General features: G+C 37.4%; 1 protein-coding gene across 1 annotated transcript in view; it reads left to right on the plus strand.

Annotated features, from left to right (window-relative positions):
- The first annotated feature begins 675 nt into the window (after positions 1-675).
- The window catches only part of Apoltp (Apolipoprotein lipid transfer particle), a 168,578-nt gene continuing 147,929 nt past the window's right edge, over positions 676-21,324 (plus strand). Inside the window, exons 1-4 of the mRNA XM_090384611.1 lie at positions 676-788; positions 6,209-6,253; positions 10,110-10,267; positions 20,190-20,438. Of these exons, the coding sequence (XP_090240737.1) occupies positions 734-788; positions 6,209-6,253; positions 10,110-10,267; positions 20,190-20,438 (507 nt within the window). The 5' untranslated portion in view covers positions 676-733. The remainder of the gene's footprint in view (positions 789-6,208; positions 6,254-10,109; positions 10,268-20,189; positions 20,439-21,324) is intronic.

The raw sequence follows: 21,324 nt of genomic DNA on the forward strand, positions 1-21,324 counted from the left end.
AGTGCTATTCATAACACGAACGAAAATGAGAATAAGGATGCTGGGAATAATATCTAGAACTTACAAGCCTTGTTTTGACCTTGTCCATTGTTCTCATTAATACTACGCAACGATAAGGTCATCTGCCGTATTTGTTAAGTAAAGAACGGGGCCATGCAAATCATAAACCAGATATGTCAAAATAATTGATATTCTGATAAATGTAATACAAAGGTTATGGAAGATACAGCGATCTGGGGAGAAGAGAGATACGTAAAAGTGTTACATGAACAATGGTCAGAACATGTTTTGAAAACGGTGGTCTAAAATCGAAACATGAAGAGAGAGAGAGAGAGAGAGAGAGAGAGAGAGAGAGAGAGAGAGAGAGAGAGAGAGAGAGAGAGAGAGAGAGAAGGTGCACCCTGGTTGTGCAAAAGGAATGAAGCGATCTCATGTATTTCGAGTGCATGTCCTGTTGATAGCAACCGAACGGTAACAGCCCAATCGCTGACCTTTTGGACCTTCTGCGAATTGATCACAAGTTGACATATCTTATCGCCGCTTTAACCTCAAAGTTTATTAGGATCAACCGCTACCATTTCCTACCGGCATACATTGCGAACTATGCCCATTGCTTTCCGGAGCTCCGATATAAAAGATGAGGTCACGCCTTTGTCCATAGAAACCGCTTTACTACTGGCAACAACCGAAAGCCAGTAGAACCTTCCATAACAGTTTTCATCCGAATGCAGCGATGAGCTACACACGCGTAGTTCTGCTCGTGGCCTTCGCAGCCAGTGCAGTTGCAGGTAAGCCGATCTTCCTTTTCAAGCATCGCCGCGTTATCTTTATTTTCAGCTGTATTTAACTGAATTCAGAATGATGCGAGAAACACAAGTTTAAAGATTATCCAACTCATATGCATTCTTCGTATAGCAAAAAAATATGCGACTGGTGGAGTGGCTGCGGTTCCATGAAACGCATTCATTCATTCAAGTTCTGCAGGAGCAGCGAAAGATGATCTAAAAGAGCCATAACAACAAATAGTCCGAATGCTAGAAGTACGAATGAAAGAGTTGTCGGAAAGAGTCACTAGAAGTAGAATTTTGTGAATGTTTATTAATTTTGGAGTTGCGAAAAAGAATAAAAATGCTTTCGAATAAACAGAAGAGGCCGATGACAACAGTAAGTTTTAAAGAAATCTCTCTCTCCCCGAGTTCTTCAACGATATATAATGGATTCATTTTGGTAAAAGCCCCACCAACAATATTCATTAAATTAAACCGCCTAAACTTATTAAAACCAGTGGAATTTCGCTAACCAAAGATACTATAAATATGAAGTGATCTATCTAATCATTGGTGCATAACCTAAACGTGATTGAGAGTTACTTTCACATAATTTAGTTTTTCACATAAGAGTTCATGGCGTCATGCGACAATAGGATGAGGAAAATAATATGGTTTTAGTGGTGAAATAAGTGTAAATTTGGTTCCTATTGAATTGTAAACCCAAGTTTCAAGGTGACGGTGGTGGTTGTTTAGTTTATTATTATTGGAATCTGTTTATCAACCTAATTAAGCACTCCTCTCTATGGTTACAATATAATATATTTAAGGTATGGTTACAATATAATTTACTTTGGTACATATCCAAAACCTAACATTTAAACTAAAAGGACTCAGTTGCTTACAGCGGATGTTTCAGACACTCAATGATATAAGCAGAGGGCAATATTCTTACTTAATTCCATTGGCTTTTATAGAGCAGATATTCAGCAGAATACAAACTTTTATTATGTCATTTTATTTTGTGTTAACTGTTTAAACAGACCCAATTTAACGTCTTTTTTCTTTTTTACAACTTCCACTTCTATCTTATTCTCTACCCTGGGTGATCTAGATTTCTGTAAGCCTTAATTGCAAAAGGCCTTTAAGCGTTTTTTGCAAGCAAGACAAGCAAACAGTTCTTCCATTATTCGAAGATTCATATATTCGACAATCAGATGCAATTGATATGTAAACCTTATCTGAATTGTTTTGGATATCTACAGCCATCTTGAAAACCATTGAAACACATACCAGCGAGATTGATGTTTCAGTCTCGCGTTTGGCCGACTTGAAAAGAAATTACATTCGCTCTTGTTTCCAAATTTAGTAAAATGATAAAGCCTTCAAAGACACATCACCTCTAACATGACTGCCCGCAAACAACTTATGATATTGCAAATGGGCAGCTACTATATCATGTTTCATTACAGTCTTACGGGCTTGGACACGCATAACAACTCAGTCCTGAAACCTCATTGTCAAGCCTTACCATATCTACATTTTGGGGGTGGGGGGGCTTCCTTGCCAACATGGTTAGTTACGAATAAATTAAATGCTCAGATATTTTTATTATAATTTAGTTGTTATTAAATATTTATCATTACTGTTCGCTTGTTATTACGTAATCATTAAACAAATTTCATGTTAACCTAACGTTGAACGTTTCTGTAAAATTCCTGACGGATAAATTGAGAAGAGGGTAAACTGCTTTATGCATAAGAAGCAATAAATATTACTTCTCTCTAAACGCATAGCAGATTGGATTGTATGCAACTGGTGCTAAGGCCAGCTAATATAAGAGGCATTACTACATAGTGTTTGTAAATCGGGTGTATTCTGTGTTCGATTTTTTATTGCTGGTAGATGAAGTGAGAATTACAGACCTACAAGTTTGATTTCTGTGCCGGGGTTTTGACTCCTTTAATGTAACTCATCAGTGGAGTCAAAACCAAAAAGAAGTAAGTAATGCAAGATCATCTCGACAGAAATAGAACTATAAAATAACCCCGGTATAAATTTATTTAGGGAGAAATCATTTTGATTTTCCCTTAAATAAATGGATGCAAATAATAAGTTTTTTTAAATAGCAAAAGTAGAAAATGTTAAAACCCATTTCCTACCAAAATTAGGCATGTTGAATACAAGTAGACCTCTATATATGCGATTAATTCGTGCAACGAGTGTACCGGTTATCTCGAAACCGCATATAACGAGGTTAAAAACCAATGGGAAAAATTCTAATTCATCCATGATGTTTTGGAACATTCGTCAGAAGACTTAATTTAGGCCTTTAAAATACGTTTTAACTGTGTACATAGAAATATAAAGAATAATGAAAAGCAAGTAAGCTAAAAAACGTTTATTAGAGAAATGAGCTACAAAATGAGTGAAAAATGGATATGCTACTTCCTATAAAAATATTTTTCAAGCGTCGTTTGAATAGTTGTATCCTTCATTTTCATTTTTTATTCATAAAATTTACGATAGCAGCTATTTCCATTTTATAGGGTTCGGTGAACTAGCATGCTTCTTTCCATATTCGGTTCTAAATCCATAATTTGTTGTTTAACAGTTTCCAAATTTCGAAACATCTGCTCGAGTTCCTTCGAGTTGAAATTTCCTTCGAGAGACACTCCTCTCCTTCAGTCGCAATTCATTCTTTCTCATCGTAGGCACGCTGTTGCTCCAATTCTATAAGATCCGTGTCAGTGAGTGACTGTGGATGCGAATCTAGGCATTCCCTGACATTAGGGGGAATCTTCAAAGCCAAGATCCTTTCCAATGATTCCAATTTCTTCAATAACATCAACTTTTGGGGAATTTTTTTTTTTTTTTGTTTTTTGTTTTTGCATTTTTAAAAATATTTTGTTTCATAATCGGCTGCGCTATTCGAAATTTTAGAGGGCATGTATAGAGGAAAGGTGTCAATGTTTGACATTAACAGAAAACTCATATATCGAGGTTTACCTATATATTAAATAACGCAGTAGAAGTCTTCGTTATCCATCACTCAAATTACCGGAAGGCTCTGATAACCTCATGTTTATATTCTAGAACAAAGACAGTGTGGGGGAGGGGTTACTACTTAATCAGTTTTGTCTGGGGTCTATATATTAGGGAAAAAAATGTAACTCACCGCAGTCGGATCCCTCTCTGGCATAAAAATAATAAAATTCCAAGTAAATATTATCATAACACATTTTTATTTTCTTTTATTACACAAAAATGCGAGACTAAAATTATATTTTGAAATAATCAATTTTTACCATTTTTCAGAAGTTGCGCAATTAATTACCGTTACTTTAAACAAAATAAAATAAAATTTTACTAAGTTTTCCTATACATACTGTATTTTTATATGGTATGGTTATAATTTAATTTACATTGGTACATAACCAAAATTTTAGTTTCTATTGTCGACCAATGGGTTTTCGTAGGCTTGATGACATGCACAGAGAACTGAAACGCCATAATCCACGTGTGTACCACATGACAAAGCTTTTTTTTTTTACTGTGTTCCACTAAGCCAACTTTCAGTATCCATAAGTTGGTTTATTGAATGTTGGTTGAAAGTTGGCTTAGCGGAACTGAAACTTTCAACTCTCAACCCTTCCAACTTTCAGTATCCATTATCAAAATACAAGTAAGAGAAAGAAAAAGAATAACATAAAGATGATGCGCCTGTGTTTAAATTAACAACGTCTGTTATATCTATGGATTAGTAACAACATTCAGTTATCTCTTGCTTAAGATAAAACAGGATCGAAATATAAAGCTGCTTCCAATAATCAATTTTGGGATGAAAGGTTCTAATTTAAGCTAAAGCATTAAAATCCTTAAGACAACTAAGAATAAGAGTGGTAACATAATAAATATCTTACTCGTGATAGCCTTAAGAATTTTATTACGTGAGCTTAAATCAGATACTTTTTCTTCAATTAAGTATTCTTTTTTATTTCAAGAAACAGATAAATGTATTAAAAACCCATAGGTATAGCATATGTTATTAATTAATCATAGTTGCACCATGCTTATGTTTACTTTACTTTCTTTCCATTGGTAATGTTTTGATAACGGATGCCCGAAGTTGGATCCTAAACATCGATATCTGAGTAATTATTATTTAGTATAATAAACGTGCCTGTTTTTTTGGAAAAAAGGGTTTAAGATATCTGACACTCAAATTAATCATTTAATTGCATAAGAAATGTGGAATCAAATTTTTCATCCATCTATGCCTTTACTTTAATCGCATACAGTACTTTGATTTCAGTAAAGCTTTTGATACTGTTCAACATGAACGGTTGTTTTATAATTACAGAAGTGTGGCAGTAGAAGCAGTTACTACTACTGATAGTTAAATTGTAGGAAACTGAGTAATAAATGACCACCTCATGGACTAATGTTAGGAATGAGGTCCCACAAGGCGAAGTGTGCTAGTTCCCTGATTCTGATGTGTATTAATGTAGGTATTTAAGGACGTCTAAGTTTGCTGATGATAATGCAAAGGTGGGTGGTTAATGGCAGTAATCAGATCATGCCACTTCGATAAGATCTGGACAAACTAAGCAGATGGGTTTAAAATGGAAATTAGCTTTTACTGTTGATCGTCTACGCGGTAGCATAGTGGTATCGTCACCGTCCTCCCCACACTGGGTGGAAAGGGGCCGGTTTCGAATCCCGTGGATGACGCGAGGAACTTTAATGGGCTTTTTTCATTTCGTGGCTGAGTTAGTCGGTCTTAGGCAAAATATAAAATATCTTGCACAGAAGCAATTAAGGCCACGAGGAATCATTTTATTACGACTGTAACTTGTGTGCATTATTTGATTGGTTGCTGATTTTTCGGACGAAAAACAAATTCTCACGACCGACTAAATTAGTCACGGTGTGAAAAAAAAAAAAAAAAAAAAAAGGTTCATCTAGATGATAAAGGTCCGTCTAGATGATATTCAGACCTTGGTTTTTCATACGAAGGGAAAATGACTATAACGCTGCTCACAGTCCAGAGTAAGGATTTGATTTTGCATTCAGATTTAAAGTTCTGTCGATGAATGACATCTCTAAAAGAAAAAAAATAACGAAATGATATGAGGCATTCATATAACTGAGGGTGAAACAGGGGTTGAGCTTTGCGACTGAAATACCCTTCAAAACAAGAGTTGATTCAGGAAATAATACATATTTTCATTATGTACTCCTAAATCAATAAGATATTTGAGAAATAAACAAAAATCCAATATTGATCATTAAAAATAGTAAATTTATTAAAATGTACGTATTTATTTATGAAAAGCACCTTTAAAACTCTTCAATGTTTTTCTTAGTAATACGACATGCTCTTAATATGATTATGATATTAACAATACTTACAAATTCTCTCGTTTCTCATTTTACAGTTCCGCTGGAATTCCGCAGCGAGCAATGTGCAAGGCACTGCACGGGTGAGTAGAGATTTTTCATTTCCTCTTTATCGACATTTGTGTTCGTTATGATCTGACTTTATGCCGTTATATTAGATCAGGTTTCCATAATTCAGTGAAGTCCTCAATCATCACAAGATGCAGGGCTGCGCTATGCCAGTTTAGCAATATAACGCAAACGTTTTCCAACCCCGGACCCCCTTTTTCCTAGGTTTCCGGTGGCCTCCAAAATAAAATATCATTCTGTTTTATTGTTCTCAGCAATAAACCGCTGTGATCGTCAAATAAATAGCTCAGCCTCTCGAAAACTACACGCAAAAGGGGTTCATCTCGAGATGGATATGTACTTATATGCATCTGCCAAAACGACTGGAATTTCTTCAAGAACAAGAGCTAAGTGGATTCTAGACCTTTAAAATTATTTCGAAATGAAACAACCCTCATAGCGAATGAAAAATTTGAGGTACCACTGAAAACAGAAACCAGTACTTTCCACTTAATCATCAGCGGAAAATCACCACGCCAGACTAACAATTCTCACTTCCAGCCTACCAACTAGATCAATTACATCTGACGATGTAATTCATCTAGTTGGTAGCATAACCTACTGTGATCTATCCAATTTGATAATGGGGCATACTCCATGCCATGAACTGTAATAACACATCTACTATAGCTTCCAGAGTGAACAAAAACCTCCAGTTTATACTTCAGGCTTCTCAATCCTGACTGATTTAGGTTGTTCTCCCTGAAGGAATAACATGAGGAGGGGTCACAAGGTTGCCTAAGTACTCTTAGCTACCAGCCAAAAAGCTCTCGATATCTATTTTGAATCGAAGTTCAGATTCGATAACTACACTGAACCCCTCAAGCGGGTCAACTGCCTATGATGGGGGAGCGAAGAAGCAATTACCCTAAGTCCCGACAAGGATATTCGGGACCAATATTCGGATTGGAATCTTGGACCTTAAAATGGACAACATACAAGAGCCAACTCCCTCCTCAGACTAGAACCACAGATAATGGCCCAACAAGTTGGTTGGTTACTTGGTTGTTTTAGGATTTTAGGGCGCATTAGCGTCTAAGGCTACAATGCGCCAAGTCAAAAAGGTGTAAAATATAAAACTATAATATTATAATTGTTTATATATTATTGTAAAGGAGTGTACGATATAAAAAGTTTATAAAGCATAAAATTAATAAGTTGTAAAAACTTAAATATAGCTGACATGTTGTCGTTGTCCGATAAAATCTGTCTGAATGTATAGGGCTTAGACAAATGACTAAAACATAAACGACGATCATTATAAAAATACGGACATTCAATTAAAAAATAACGGGCAGTTAAAATGGTGTCACAATTTCTACACATAGGACGATCGTCTGTCCTCAGCAGATAGCAATGTATCAAGTGACAATGTCCTATGCGGAGCCGAGATAGAACAACTTCCTCTTTTCGGTTCCTATGCAAACTAGACTGCAAATGTTCAATTACAGGCTTAATCTCATATAAATTGTTTGCAGTCTGTCCATGCCATGAGTGTTGCCATTGGGATATAAGTTTCTTTCGAATTACTTGTCTGTAGTCTGTATAGGGGATAACAGGCAAGAGTTAAAGAGGTTCGCTGATTTGGCTGCAGTGTCTGCCAAATCATTTCCTGAGATCCCAATGTGGCCTGGGGCCCAACAGTTAAACATCCCAAGGTTGCCAAATTTCACCACAATGAGGAAAGATGATGACCATAAAAATATTAATACGATTAATATACGTCCTAAATATCTGAGATTTATGCGAGTGGCACACTCCTTCTCCAGCTTATCAAAAGAAGAAGTCATATTAAAACAGAATCGACCCCGGCCCTTCCAATAATATAACAGCAGCTCTGCAGTGAACAATAAATTTCGTCTCCATTCGCATTAAAGGATACTGTCCGTAATGAATAGATACGAAGATAAACTGTTCCAATGAACTCACCTGGACTAGCAGGCGCCTCCGTAGTCAGGTGGGAAGGAGCAGCAGTGCATAGCACACGCTTCTTGATTAGACCGGGGTTCGAGCCCGTCACCACCAAATATGGAGGATGCGGAAAGGTCAGGGATGACCACCGCATATCCCCGCGCAATATGGCCTTAGTTGCTAATGCTCCTAAAAAAGAAACCAAAAAAAAAAAAAAAAAAAAAAAAACCTGGACTAGCATTTGGCTCACTGAAACACAACAGTCTTGCTATTGCTATGCACAATTTGTAATTTGGTCCTCTGCCCGAAATACTTATATTAGGAAGTTTCTCGGCCTTCAATACTGGGTACTCCGGTGGTTGAACAGGATTGCCGGGAAGTCCTTTACAATATTAAAAGCCATACTGTATACAAACTAGAACCAGCTGCTCCGTGGATTCAGAGGGTCACCTTACATAACATCTGCACTTTAGCACAACTGACTGGGAGTTTAGATGCTCCTCAAATTGAAAATCTTGTGGTTAGGCCTCGCCTTGAGCCCTCGAAAATTCCTCGATGTCTCCGTAGTGCTCTCCATAACGCAGACGATTAAGGCGGTTGTTTCCTGCCAATACTCTGAAGCTCTTTAGACTTCAAAATAGACCAGGACAGGTACTGCCATGTAAAAACTTACAGGAAGCTCATTGCAGCTAATCTGTATACGAAACTACAACTATAATGAAGAACGTACTTCAAGTGCCCTTGAACTCAAAAATCTGTAATGAATGTTTTTAGTGTCTTCAAAAGACTCTTATAGCACTGAGAATATTCCATTTGTTCAACAGAATGATTATTAGAATCAATTCATAGTGTGAATGCAATTTATCAATGTATTTCTGTATCTACGTAATTTTTCCTCTATATTTATTTATTTTATGTATTTTCTGATATTTTATTCTATGTTGCTCTAATAAATTTTCTTGGATGTATGTTGAGCCACCCTCCTAGATAATTTCTGTACAGGGATGTTTGTTAAATAAACTGATGATGATAATAATAATATGGCCTATTTAAATTTTTAATGACTTCGCTGGAATTTGTATTTACTGCGAATTTAAATCTAAATACCTGATTAATCATTAACTGCTTATCAATATTGTAATGCTCTCCATTTCACTGCAATGTTTTTTTAATTATAACTTATCTAAGTAACAATAATTTCTTAATTTTTATTGTACTGCACTTGTCTCTGTGATGAGCTTATGCTCATCACAGCGACAAATGCAGATTGTGAGGAGCAGAAGCTCATCACAATGACATAAAAATGTGGAGTTTACTATTTGGGTCACGTATTGTAACCCATTATTGCCAGTAAATAAGATTTATTTTCTTTATTTAAAAATTAATTTGTTTGTCCTTCATATTAATTTGTCCTTCCCCATTTAAAAATAAAAAAATAATTTAAAAAATAATAAAATTAAAAATCTACCCGCCTCTCTGTCCCTTTATGCAGCTTGCTCGATGCATAATCACTTAGCTCGGCTACCAGAAATACTAGAGAAAAAAGATTTCTCATCGCGGTGGGCGAAAAAAAATACACCCTGGAAACAGAATTTCTGTTTTCAGGGTGTATGTCATTCCTGAGAATTATCTCCGAAATATTCGGGAATAATTCTCAGGAATGACACTAAACAGGGCACCAATTACTTTATTTAATAGAGTGCATCTTTAATTTAAATTAAAAATGCAAAATAGTTCAAATTAGCCCTTAAAATTATTTCAAAAAATAATCTTTTTTTCGGGGATATTTTTTCCTGAATTCGTTATGCGCATTGTACGAAAGTAAAGTTGATATATTAAACTTATTTATTAGATTTAGGCCTATTTTAATATAAAAAATGCGTAATAATAAATTTCCTTATTTTCTTTTCTTTCGTATAGAGAGCAATGAATTCAAATATAGCCCAGGTATTTACACATACGACTATGAAACCACGACGGTGACAACGGTCGAAGGCCTGACCCAAGAAAAGTCTCAACTGCACTTCACGGCTAAAGTCGATATCCATGTGTTAACAAAGTGCGAGTTTGCTCTGAGAGTAAGTCATTTTGATTTCAGAATGCCCAAATAATAATAAATACATTTCAGTCAAATTATGGAACTTTAATTAATGCAATGAATTAATGAAACTCACTAAACACACGGCAGATCTATTAATTTAACGATGTATTATAACTTACATAATAGTTATCTTTGTGGTATCTAGTTAAAAAGGAAGAAAAACAGCGACTGTATTAACTACTTGGCATTGTCCAAGAAATTCAATATTATGGGGGAAGGACGCTACGTGGTTGTTTCCATTAATATTGTTACTATATTTAATACCACTCATATCACGTAAAATTAATAGTAATATAGTTTATTAAGCCATTTGCCTAAACTGCTATACATTAGGGTGACGTTTCAGGCATCTGACCGATAACCCCAGGGGCTCATATCTAGTGAGTATGGGCTTGGCACACCCAGGGTCCTGAGCTGGATATCATCGTTCTTCTCTTCTTTGGTGATCCCCTTCTACTTTTGACTCTCTCTCTCTCTCTCTCTCTCTCTCTCTCTCTCTCTCTCAGTGTAACTCAATTTTTTTGGCTGGTGCAGCATAAGCCTCAGGCTTCCTTGCGCCGTATTGGCTAATAATATCCATCATCAGACCATGCAGACTCCTTTTGACATCAGGGAGAAACCTGATGTACGCATCAGGTTTCTGGGGGCATCGGCAAGAGGAGTCTGCCAGCATCATTGTCTGATGATGGGTATCGGTAAGATGCCTGAAACGTCACCTTAATGTATAGCAGTTTAGGCAAATAGCTTAATAAACTATATTATTAATTTCACGTGGTATTTGAGTGGTATTAAATATAGCAATAATCTTAGTAAATTCTATATTACACAGGGTGAGCGAAATATCCTATGAATCAGTATTTAAACTGTGCTGTAAGTAGTAAGAGCCCATATACACACACGCCTTAAATGTCGTGAACAAATTATTGTCAGGTAGTTTGTTTGTTGTTTGTTATTTGGTTTTTAGGAGCATTAGCAACTAAGGCCATATTCCGCATCCTCCGTATTTGGTGGTGACGGGCTGGAACCCCGGTCTAATCAAGAAACGTGTGCTACGCACCGCTGCTCCTTCTCACCTGGCTACGGAGGCGCCTTGTCAGGTAGTCCCAATTCGCATTAATCTTTAACTAGTCGTGCGTACACGACTAGTCAAAGGCCAGAGTGTTTTGGTAGAACATTCGTTTCTTGCGGAGGTGAACATGCAGTAGTCAAACAGAAATTTGAGGAAATGTATCCCGAAATTCATTTACCGCATCGTTCACAGCTGATGGAAGACAATTCTGAACGTCTACCATTTTTAGCGATGAAGGGGGAGTTCCATTTATCGAAGTACGTCAACTCCCAAAACAGGTGCGTGGTCGACTGTTAAATCCACATGCCATTTGGATCACTGCATGATCCAAAGGTTGCTACATGGTGCACAATATCACGAAGACGCTTAATTCATACCATATTGTTCGAGAACACTATCAGATTTATCGTGACATTATTCTGTGCCCTTTCATTGCACATTTAACGTGAGGAGCAAATTTAGCGGGGGGGGGGGCACTTTTAATAGGATGGTACTACAGCGTACAAGGCTCATATCCGTGATACTTCAGAATTTCGCCTAATTTCCAAGGATACTTAAGCACTGAGGTGATCCGATCTTACTCCCACCGACTTTTATCTGTGAATGCAATGGAAAAAGACAGTCTACCAAACAATCCTCGTAGTCTCAGTGATTTGAAGGAAACTATCGCGAACTTCGGAGTGTCGTCCATAGTAAACTGGTACGAAGCTAACAAAATAGAACGAATTGATGCTGGTTTATATGCCGGAGAAGGGTCACTTTTTATATTTATTGTAACTGTACATCCAATATAACTATTTCCACTCTAATCTATATCCAGTACAGACTTTTCGCTCACTTTTGTAGTCTTGATACTTAGCAATCTGCTATGCCGGATAAAACTTCTTGTAAAACTTTTGTCATTTAGAAAAATTTTCGGTGAAAAATTTTATCAAAAGGGTGTTTAACCTACTAAAGAAATGAGTCAAAGTACACCGTGACACAAACGAAAGGGGTCGATTATCTAAAAACCTCTCTCAAACTGACTGCTGGAGCAACACATTGCGATATGTCTGTTTAATCTTTAAGCAGTCCCTATCCCAGTCAATGTCAAAGATACGACGCCCTCTTTTAAGCATACGGAAATTAACAAAAGTTCACTCAGTAAATGGCCAACAAGAAATCACCAGGATCACCATCTTAAAATGCACCTTGCTTTAATATCTTTTAGTCTGAAGGGAAAATCAACCCTACAAAATCTGCAATGGTGTTCTCACTGAGACCATGCCAGCTGCATCTTCTGGTGATGCTGAAAACCATCTTAACCCCACAAGGTTGATTACACCGCCACACAGATATATGGGTGTTTAACCAACCACAAGCAAGCGACGTGCCGAAACACTTTACGTCTAAATCTGTATTTTTGAGGTAATACAAAATCTGCTTCACTTTTGAGGCAGAAACATCCATCAAAGTCATTCAGAGGAGGATTCAACTTCACTCCTGTATGCTGCAGAGATATGGACTTCAGCTTTCCCAAAGCGTTTCACAGCATTCCATCAGGCGAATATTGGTTTCTCAAGTGGCTTGTAAGCAATCATAACCTCAACTGGCCATACTCACCATAAGTGCTACCATAATTAGAGAAGCCGGTTATGAAAAGAAAGACTGTAAAAAGAAGACCGATTACATACCACTGTAACAACCGGTGACTCTGTATCTGTTGACATATCCCCCGAGCTACCCGCGTGAAATGTTAAAAACTTTATTGTCGATTGATGTCTCAAGTGAAACTTTTAAGAGTAATTTAATTATTTATCAATACCTTCTCGGGTATGGCTGGGAAATGAATATCGTTCTTATTAGGTGTTGGCATTCAATGCTGTTCAATGCCTTTTTACCATCCAAATAAGGTGATAAACTTTTTCTCTTAGGTTTTATGTATACAAAGTGCGGCTAAAATGAAACGAGAATTGTTGCTTACCAACGCATGTCAACAATAATCATATTGTGCTGTAGCTTGTTTTTTTCATGTACAGATCAGTTTTTGTTTTGTTGCAATTAGTTAAGTTTTGATTGAACTATGCCTTTTTAAGTGAATTAGTGTTCCAATCCTCCCTCTGAAAAAAATGAGTGATTGTAATTTAGAGCAAAGAATTGTTATTAATTTTTTGGATTCAGTGATAACAGGAGATGAATCCTAGGTCTTTCAGTATGATCCACAAACCAAGCGTAGGGCCTCTCAGGGACATTACCTTCAACCCGTTTAAACAAAACAAGAATCTCTCAATCGAAGATCAAGTCCGTGCTTGTAATTTCTTTTGATTGTCGTGGTTTTGTTCATCATAACTTTTTCCGGCCAAATCAGACATTCTATATTGAGATTTTAGGAAGACTTCGTGAAAAAATTCGAAAGATACAGCCCAATTTATGGCCGGGAAATGGTTTTTGCATCGTGAAAATGCGCCGTGTCATTCCTCTGTCTCAGTGAGAAAGTTTTTAACGAAAAACAAGATCACAATGGGATTGAGTAAAATGAATGAGGAAAGTTTTCCTTCGTGGGTGAACATGAACCAGGGAACACAAAATTAAAATCTCGGAATATAACAGAAGACTGGACCTCACGCAGTGGGATGTCGAACACTGGAATAAGTTGCCTCCAAAAGTGGCACAGGCAGTGAAGTCGGGTTACGTTTAAAGCAGAATTAGATGATTATCTTGTGAGAATGGAAATAGTATGAATATTCTGTTTTCTTTTCTTTTATTGTTATTATTTTATTTTATCACTTTTTTTTTTTGGTCGATGTAGAAAAACGTACATTCCTCGCATCATTTAACCTTGCACACTAATACAATTCATAAGCTAATCCATCACTTTAATTGCACCATCCACTACCAGTCAATGCAATGGAGTTCATCTTTTGGGGTCTTGTTGTTTCTAATAACAATAGGTCCCTAAATAAATTAAGTAAATCTTATTTATGGCTCCGCGAGATGTTAATCCTAGCCAGACTTTAACAACTCAATCTTAAAATCACAAGTAAGTGAACACACAAGTGAAATAACCAACCGCGAAGAAATTCACACAACCAAAACTCGCTGTAGCCGACTGGTGAAATTGAGGGTAAAATTGCACACGTTATTTTACCCTTGATCGTGGTTCATATACAGGTGATTGGCATATATGGTGCTGTGTGTATTTCTCTTTATTTTGTAAACTCCTCTAACCCTATATGCCATCCCGGAATGCAAACAGAAGAAATTCGTTTATCACTACAGTTGCCTTCTTTTTGAGAGCATCAGCTGGCAAATTAAGACGGGCTTGTCTTTGTACAGATAAATCAACAAAGAGTTTGTCAGAATTCTCTTATCATGTCGGGGATTGCTATTCCGGGTCAAGATATTTTGCTGTCTCAACTGCATCGCAGACTGGGCAAGTTCCTGGGTTTGAACTGTTGCGTGTTGTTCGCCTCAGACAGCCGCACCTACAATGGCCGCTGGGTTTCTGCGATTGAGGAAAGAATCTTGACCCTTTATCAGGTGAATTAGTAGAAGTCACAAACCACCACCAGAGGTCATAACAAGAGTGTGGGAAAGGAAAGAAATACAGATTAAAATTCACCAATCATTCGTTTGATGAACTAATCTTGCTCCCTTTGACTGTTCAAATCCATCGAAAACGTTTGCTTATCGTCAATTGTTTATTTCAGTGGTCGAATGCTTCTCGACCTGCGATTTCAAGAACGAACGATAACCTTCCAACTGCCACATTTTACAGGGGTCAGACACTTAATGTCCTGACCGCACTAGTTAGGATAGTGCAGGTCGCCGTTTTTAGTTTCTTTCAACAATGAAGGTTGTTTACTCCGCGCTGACTGGATGAATCACAGTAATGTTGAAAACAAGACGCCATAAATGTCTTCAAGGTTATTGACAAACACACCGTTAGCACGAATTTATTAGATGTGCAGTGCTCGGGAGCTTTTGTTCAGTTTGGTCGCATTTCTTTCGATTTTTTTTTTTTTTTTTTTTTGCCGTATTAATTGCAGAAGTAGTTGAACTAAGCGCAATTCTGTTAAATACAGACACTAATTTATCAGCGCAGAATGGAGCGATTTGGAGGTGTCATTCGACAGCACGTGACGCCCTTCTCACCGACCAATCCTCACCGTCGCATAAAAGACGCGCAATGTCTGCGCGCCGAAACTTTGGACCATTTGGCATTCCATGAAGTTGATAACAACAAATCTCTCTCTCTCACTCTCTGTGTAGTTAACGTCAATGGCGTTGCCTCTACAGTCGAAAAAAGCTATGCGCATTGCTTAGTTGGCCTTAATGTGGGGAATTGTCAGCAGAGCATCACTAATGATTGCAAAAAGAAGTTGGTTTTGATTAATCTGTACGGTTTCATTTTCGCGATTGCATATGTTATGTTATATAAAAATATTATGTGAAAATAATTATATCTAATAATAATCATATCTTCTACAAAAAAATAGTATTCTTCGTACGTAATAATGAACACACAGCAACACATGGCGTCCTCTCATAATTTAATACGCAATTGTTTGGGTAGCATTTACTGCGGGTGTACTTATTACCGCTCCTCTCTTTTCGACGTTCGTTCGCTGCAAATGAAAGCATGCAGCTTCATCCCCCCACCCATTCATCAGTGCAGCATGAGGTCATCAAACATTTAACACCTCCACTTCCGGAGAACGAACTTGATAACCAAGTGGAAGGCCGTGTCACACAAACTGACTGATAAACAAAACAAAAGTCCGTTAAAGAACTCTGTGATAACTGCGAACTCTGTGTTCGCCATCATCTTAATTTCAGCCTCCTTTTTGGTAAAACAGACAAAAAAAGCACTTACCCCCCCCCGGCGCATGAAATGCTAGCACACAAATATTTCCTAAGAAACTCATTTATTTATTATAATATTAAAGTAATTAACACAAACGGTATGAATTTTCATGCTCAGATTCCTTTCCACACATAATAAGAATGGTTTCCACGTTCTCACTTTATCAAATTATTATTCTTATCATATTCAGATTTTACCAAACATTGGTGTTCACCTTCAGTTCCTGAAAGTGGTGTACACGAATGTTTCTAATGACGCGACAACTATGTTCTCGCCACTTTCGGTAAGATACGGCTGAAGAATCATATCTCTGAAGTCCACGAGTGCAGCGGATTCCTGCAGAACCATTCTTTCAAAGAACTCCACAAGTCACATGGGTTCAAGTCTGGACTCAGTTGTGGCCAAAATAATGGCAACTATGACGATCGGGATAACGATATCCCAATCTGCGAGGGCTAAAAACAACGTGCAAGAATACGAACGCGACATCATCCGTATTTGGCATGACGCCACCTTGCACAAACCACAGGAGTCCATGGAATGCCGAGTTGCCATCAACCGTACCAGAGAGCCATTCTGACCCAAACGCAGGAATCGCTGTGTGAAGTTTCGGTGAAGGGCTCACGAAGGGCAACATGACTGACAACACTGAAGGGCAACATGACTTCACGGGGCTATTCACACGGGCACGCACTTACCCTCCATGAGGTTGGTGGGGAGGTTCTGTTGACCAAAACCGTACTCTGCTTGTTCGCAGTCCTGTCCAAAGGAAAATAAGCTTCATCTGAAACCAGTTTTTATGTGTAACATTGCATTTCTGCCCATACGGATAACTGAAGTTCTCTGTGCCTATCTTATTTGGAAAGTTTGTGTAATTTTGTACGTGAACATTTTCAAATCCAACCGAAGCATTCGTTGAGCAGAACGCCGAGATATTGCAAATTCACGAGCTGATTTTCTTTTTGACTTTTCTGGACTAAGCTGCATTGCAACTGGGAGGCCTTTAGAAATCTCTAGTTAACAACTAGCAACGAAGGTCGTTTTGGGATAAAAGAATTTTTTTTAAAAAATTAGTTTAAAAAAAATCGAGATCTTAGCACAGAACATCTTCTTACACCCTGTTTCGGAGAGAAGGAAAAAAAAAAAACAACTTTAGCCTTCTGCTTGATTTTGCGGGGCGACTTCTGTGCCATTTTACTTGATGATTCATAAATATGCTCCCTTGCGAATTTTTCAAGTCCTGTTGCAAACAAATTTCGCGGTTAAGCTTTAATTGGTTATGCAAATGTGTCAACATTTTGTGCCGGCAGAATAGAGATTTTATTTTCAAGAATTTTAACCAAAGTAATGACTCTTGTCTTCGGCGCAGGAAGGACACTGTTGTGGATACCGTTGAATCGGAAAATCCCCCAGACACTTCCATAAGAAAATAAAGCTACTTTTGTTTAGATCCGTAAGTAAGCGTACTGATTAACCTAGCAAAGTTCCAGAGGAGGAGATGGATTTTTCTCCGCAGTCCAACAATGGTGGAGCCTGGATAAACGTGTGTGTGTCTGAAATTCTGTAAATGGTAGGGGGGGGGCATAATTACAAGAAACTAAATTGCGAATGAAGCCAGTAAACAATACCTTGCAGCATCACTCACCACAGTGTCAGATTTTCAGCCAAGTGAAAAATTAATGTGCGAATTAATCATGCACATGATGTCAATCGACACCACCATTAAGTCGGTGGCCCAACTGCAGTCTAGTCAGAGGGTAACGTTGCCTCATGCCAACTTATAAACAGAAATTTAACTGCTGTCTTTTCCTTGTACTCTTTTTTTTTTTTTTTTTTAATCTATTCAGCGATAGCTGCCCTCACTTCATGTGTTTATATTTCGGTTATCTTGGATATAAACAAGAATTGCCTTTCTGCACAGGAATATGATGCGTGATCTAAATTTCTTTATGTAAATCTAATTGAGCTACACAGAGTGTGTTTTGCGAACCACTATTAGTTCACTTAATTGCATCAGTATCCAAAAAGCAAAACACACCTAGCATTGTGCCATTTTTAACTCTCATATTATTCCCATCGCAAAAAAATGTGGCCATCCATTCAAGCTTAATCACGACTATCTGAAATGGACTAGGCCAATTTTCATAAAGAATGATGGTGTCCAGAACTCCCCGACCTCCAATTATGAAGCAAATGATGGAATAAATATCGGAAATTTAGCATTAATCAAAGATCTCGTTTCAATCAATCAATTTCATCAATATTTGATGTTAAAGGAAATAAAATAGCGAAAAATGTTGATATGACGCTGGAAGTTGGCGACAATTTTGAAAACCCTATTCAATGTGTTAACTTAATTTCTAATTTTTCACACCAATTGGTGGAGGGCCACAGAAACACGGATTAGCCATCCCTATTCTATATCATTCTTTGGATGCAGCCTCCAGACCTGGATGCAATATCTCAATTGTGGTTGCACCATCGTTTTATATAAGAATATGGATCTCCTCCTCTTGCATAATTTCGATAAATCATAACAGAACGACATGTATTCGTCTCCTTGCCTGCTGTCTGTTAAACTCCAGTCTTTCTCATCCAGGAAACTCTCGTCTTTCAATTCATCCCACCACAATCCATCCACTAATCAATATTTAAGATGCTTTATGATTTTTAAGTACCATTTTTCAAGATCATACTTGCAATCAGTCTAAATCATTTTGAAGTAGCCTGGTTCTGATTGTTAACCACCTCCCAACCTTCAAATAATCAGAAACTTCGAAAACTTCCCCTGTATTCTCTCATCAGTGCCGTTTAGGAAGACAGGAAACAAGAGATGATGAGCAGTGATCACTGAGGATTCCACTTGCTAATCCAACCAGTCCACTGTGAAGAATATCCATTATTGCCACCCTCTGCATCTTACTCTAGGGTAAGACCAGTTAGGTTTTCTATGTATTTTTGAACGTTAAGTGGCGAAAAAAAGTTCACAGGGTGTAATACAAGATGCATGGGATCTATTAAATTATTTAGGTCCGCTTTCGACACTTAAGAGTCTGAGTAGGGTTATTTTCCACAGCATTGTGGAGAGCATTTTGTTCCTTTTGACACTGGATTGTCATTACCATCCAGGTTTCTGGCCGCGCCACGGGCGCGGCCAGAATGTTGAACAAGCAGCATCACTGAGTGACCAAGTGAAATTCTATTAAGGTTAGTCCTACAGTGGTGACGAGGGCTAACTTAATTGTTACTAACATGGTGGCGCTACACTTCAGAATTAATAGCCACAGTCCATTATTTCGCATATACTTTACATAATCTTCAAGGACAATTTCAACGCCTTTAACTTACACAACCACTACCAATTCCTTAAATGCTATTCAATCCAGTGGGCAAACATAACTTAGTTAATGTCAATCCTTCTAAAACCTGGTCCTTATATGTCGCAAAAAAATTCTTCTTCTTCTTCTTCTCCTGGGCATATTGTCGATGACACTCAGATTTCTCTACAAGGTTACATATCTCTATTAGGGATTAACCTGACTTCTAATCTCTCTAGGCATAAACACATCACAAATATTCCTTCCTCTACATCTAAAATCTTGCGTTATCCGCCCTACCATGGAGAGTAAGGAAGTTTACAGTGCAGAATGAACAAAATATCGCAATTGAACAAGTGAATGATGGAATTGACGTTTTTTTTTTTTTTTTTTTTTACTAACGATAATCATTTGTTCTGCATTTCAGTAACATATACAAATGAACTTCACCAGTTGGCTTAACAGTCATAGGAAGCGTTGGTTTATGAGACAAAACTGAATGACTTGTCCTTTTGGGGCATCCTCGTCTGGTACCAAACATCTTTAATTTTGTAGAATCGCGTGCATTTTTTTTAAATGATTTTTTTTAAATTTATTTTTGAAAATGAAGTGAAATAGATAAATCTCCGGATAATGCCTCTATTAATTCCGTCTTTTTCAACTGTAGGTTCGAGAAGTGAGACTCAAGCAATCGGATCCTCGAAATCCAAGCGATGTAGTACCCGTAAAAGACACTCGGGAGTTTGCAAGAACGATAGAAAGGAACACACTTCACTTCTCCTTCCAGGACGGCAAGGTCGATGCTCTGTGCCCCGTCGATGGAGAACAGCCGTGGGTACTTAACATCAAGAGAGGTATTCTGTCAGCCTTCCAAACTTCAATACCAAGTCCAGAGTCAACGGGAAAAATAAACGAGGTAAGGAGTCAAAGTTATTAAACGCAATTCTACAGCAGGGCAATTTTGCCAAATTCATTTTCTCATGATTTCATAATTATTCTATTTAAATGACTTTTTACTCTTCTGAGTCCCATTCTTTTCTTTAACTGTGTCACATTCTTTTCTTTCTATTGCTCAATTAAATCTTTCAGCTTGCTTGTCTTGCATTTTAGCCTATATTTTGGGTATTTCTCAACTTGAACGAATGTGTGAAATTTTTTAGGGACCCTAGGGTTTAGGCCCCTTAATTAAGGTATTAATATTAAATCGCATGTATTAATAATCTCAGTTAACAGAGCTCAAGAAATAGTAGTCCGCTGTAGTACAATACTTTGATTAAATCCTGTTAATTAAATAATTTAATTACTTCCTGTAATTAAAACCTTTACCACCAAAATTTCCTTCAATACTACCCATTACTGTCATATTTTTGATACTGCTTTTAGATATTTGTCCCCTTTGTACTTTCCAACTGATTCAAGAAACCACCCCTCTATGTGTTCACTGCGCATTCACGATTTTCGTTATTATAACAGGGAAAACAGTCTGCCATAATGTTACCCCTGCTCTTTCTTGCCCAATCAAGTTAAGTGATTTTTATCTTTTTTTTTTGGTATCTTTAATCTTTATTGTATACAAACATGGTATATACAATAGACCCTTCACAGCAGCAATGCCAGGGGTTTTACATTGGTTGGTGGACAATAGCTTTGGGGGAAGGGGGCCCACATCGAAGTTCGGGCTCATCCCCCAGTGCCAACAATAAAATAGAATCAATGTCAGATTATTTACAGAATATATGCTTTTGACAGTATTTACAATGAAATAATAAAGGTATTCATATTTACATTATGTTATATTAATA

This window comes from Mastigoproctus giganteus, chromosome 11, assembly GCF_048544385.1.
Source record: "Mastigoproctus giganteus isolate SK-2022 chromosome 11, ASM4854438v1, whole genome shotgun sequence".
In the NCBI taxonomy this organism is placed as follows: Eukaryota; Metazoa; Arthropoda; class Arachnida; order Uropygi; family Thelyphonidae; genus Mastigoproctus; species Mastigoproctus giganteus.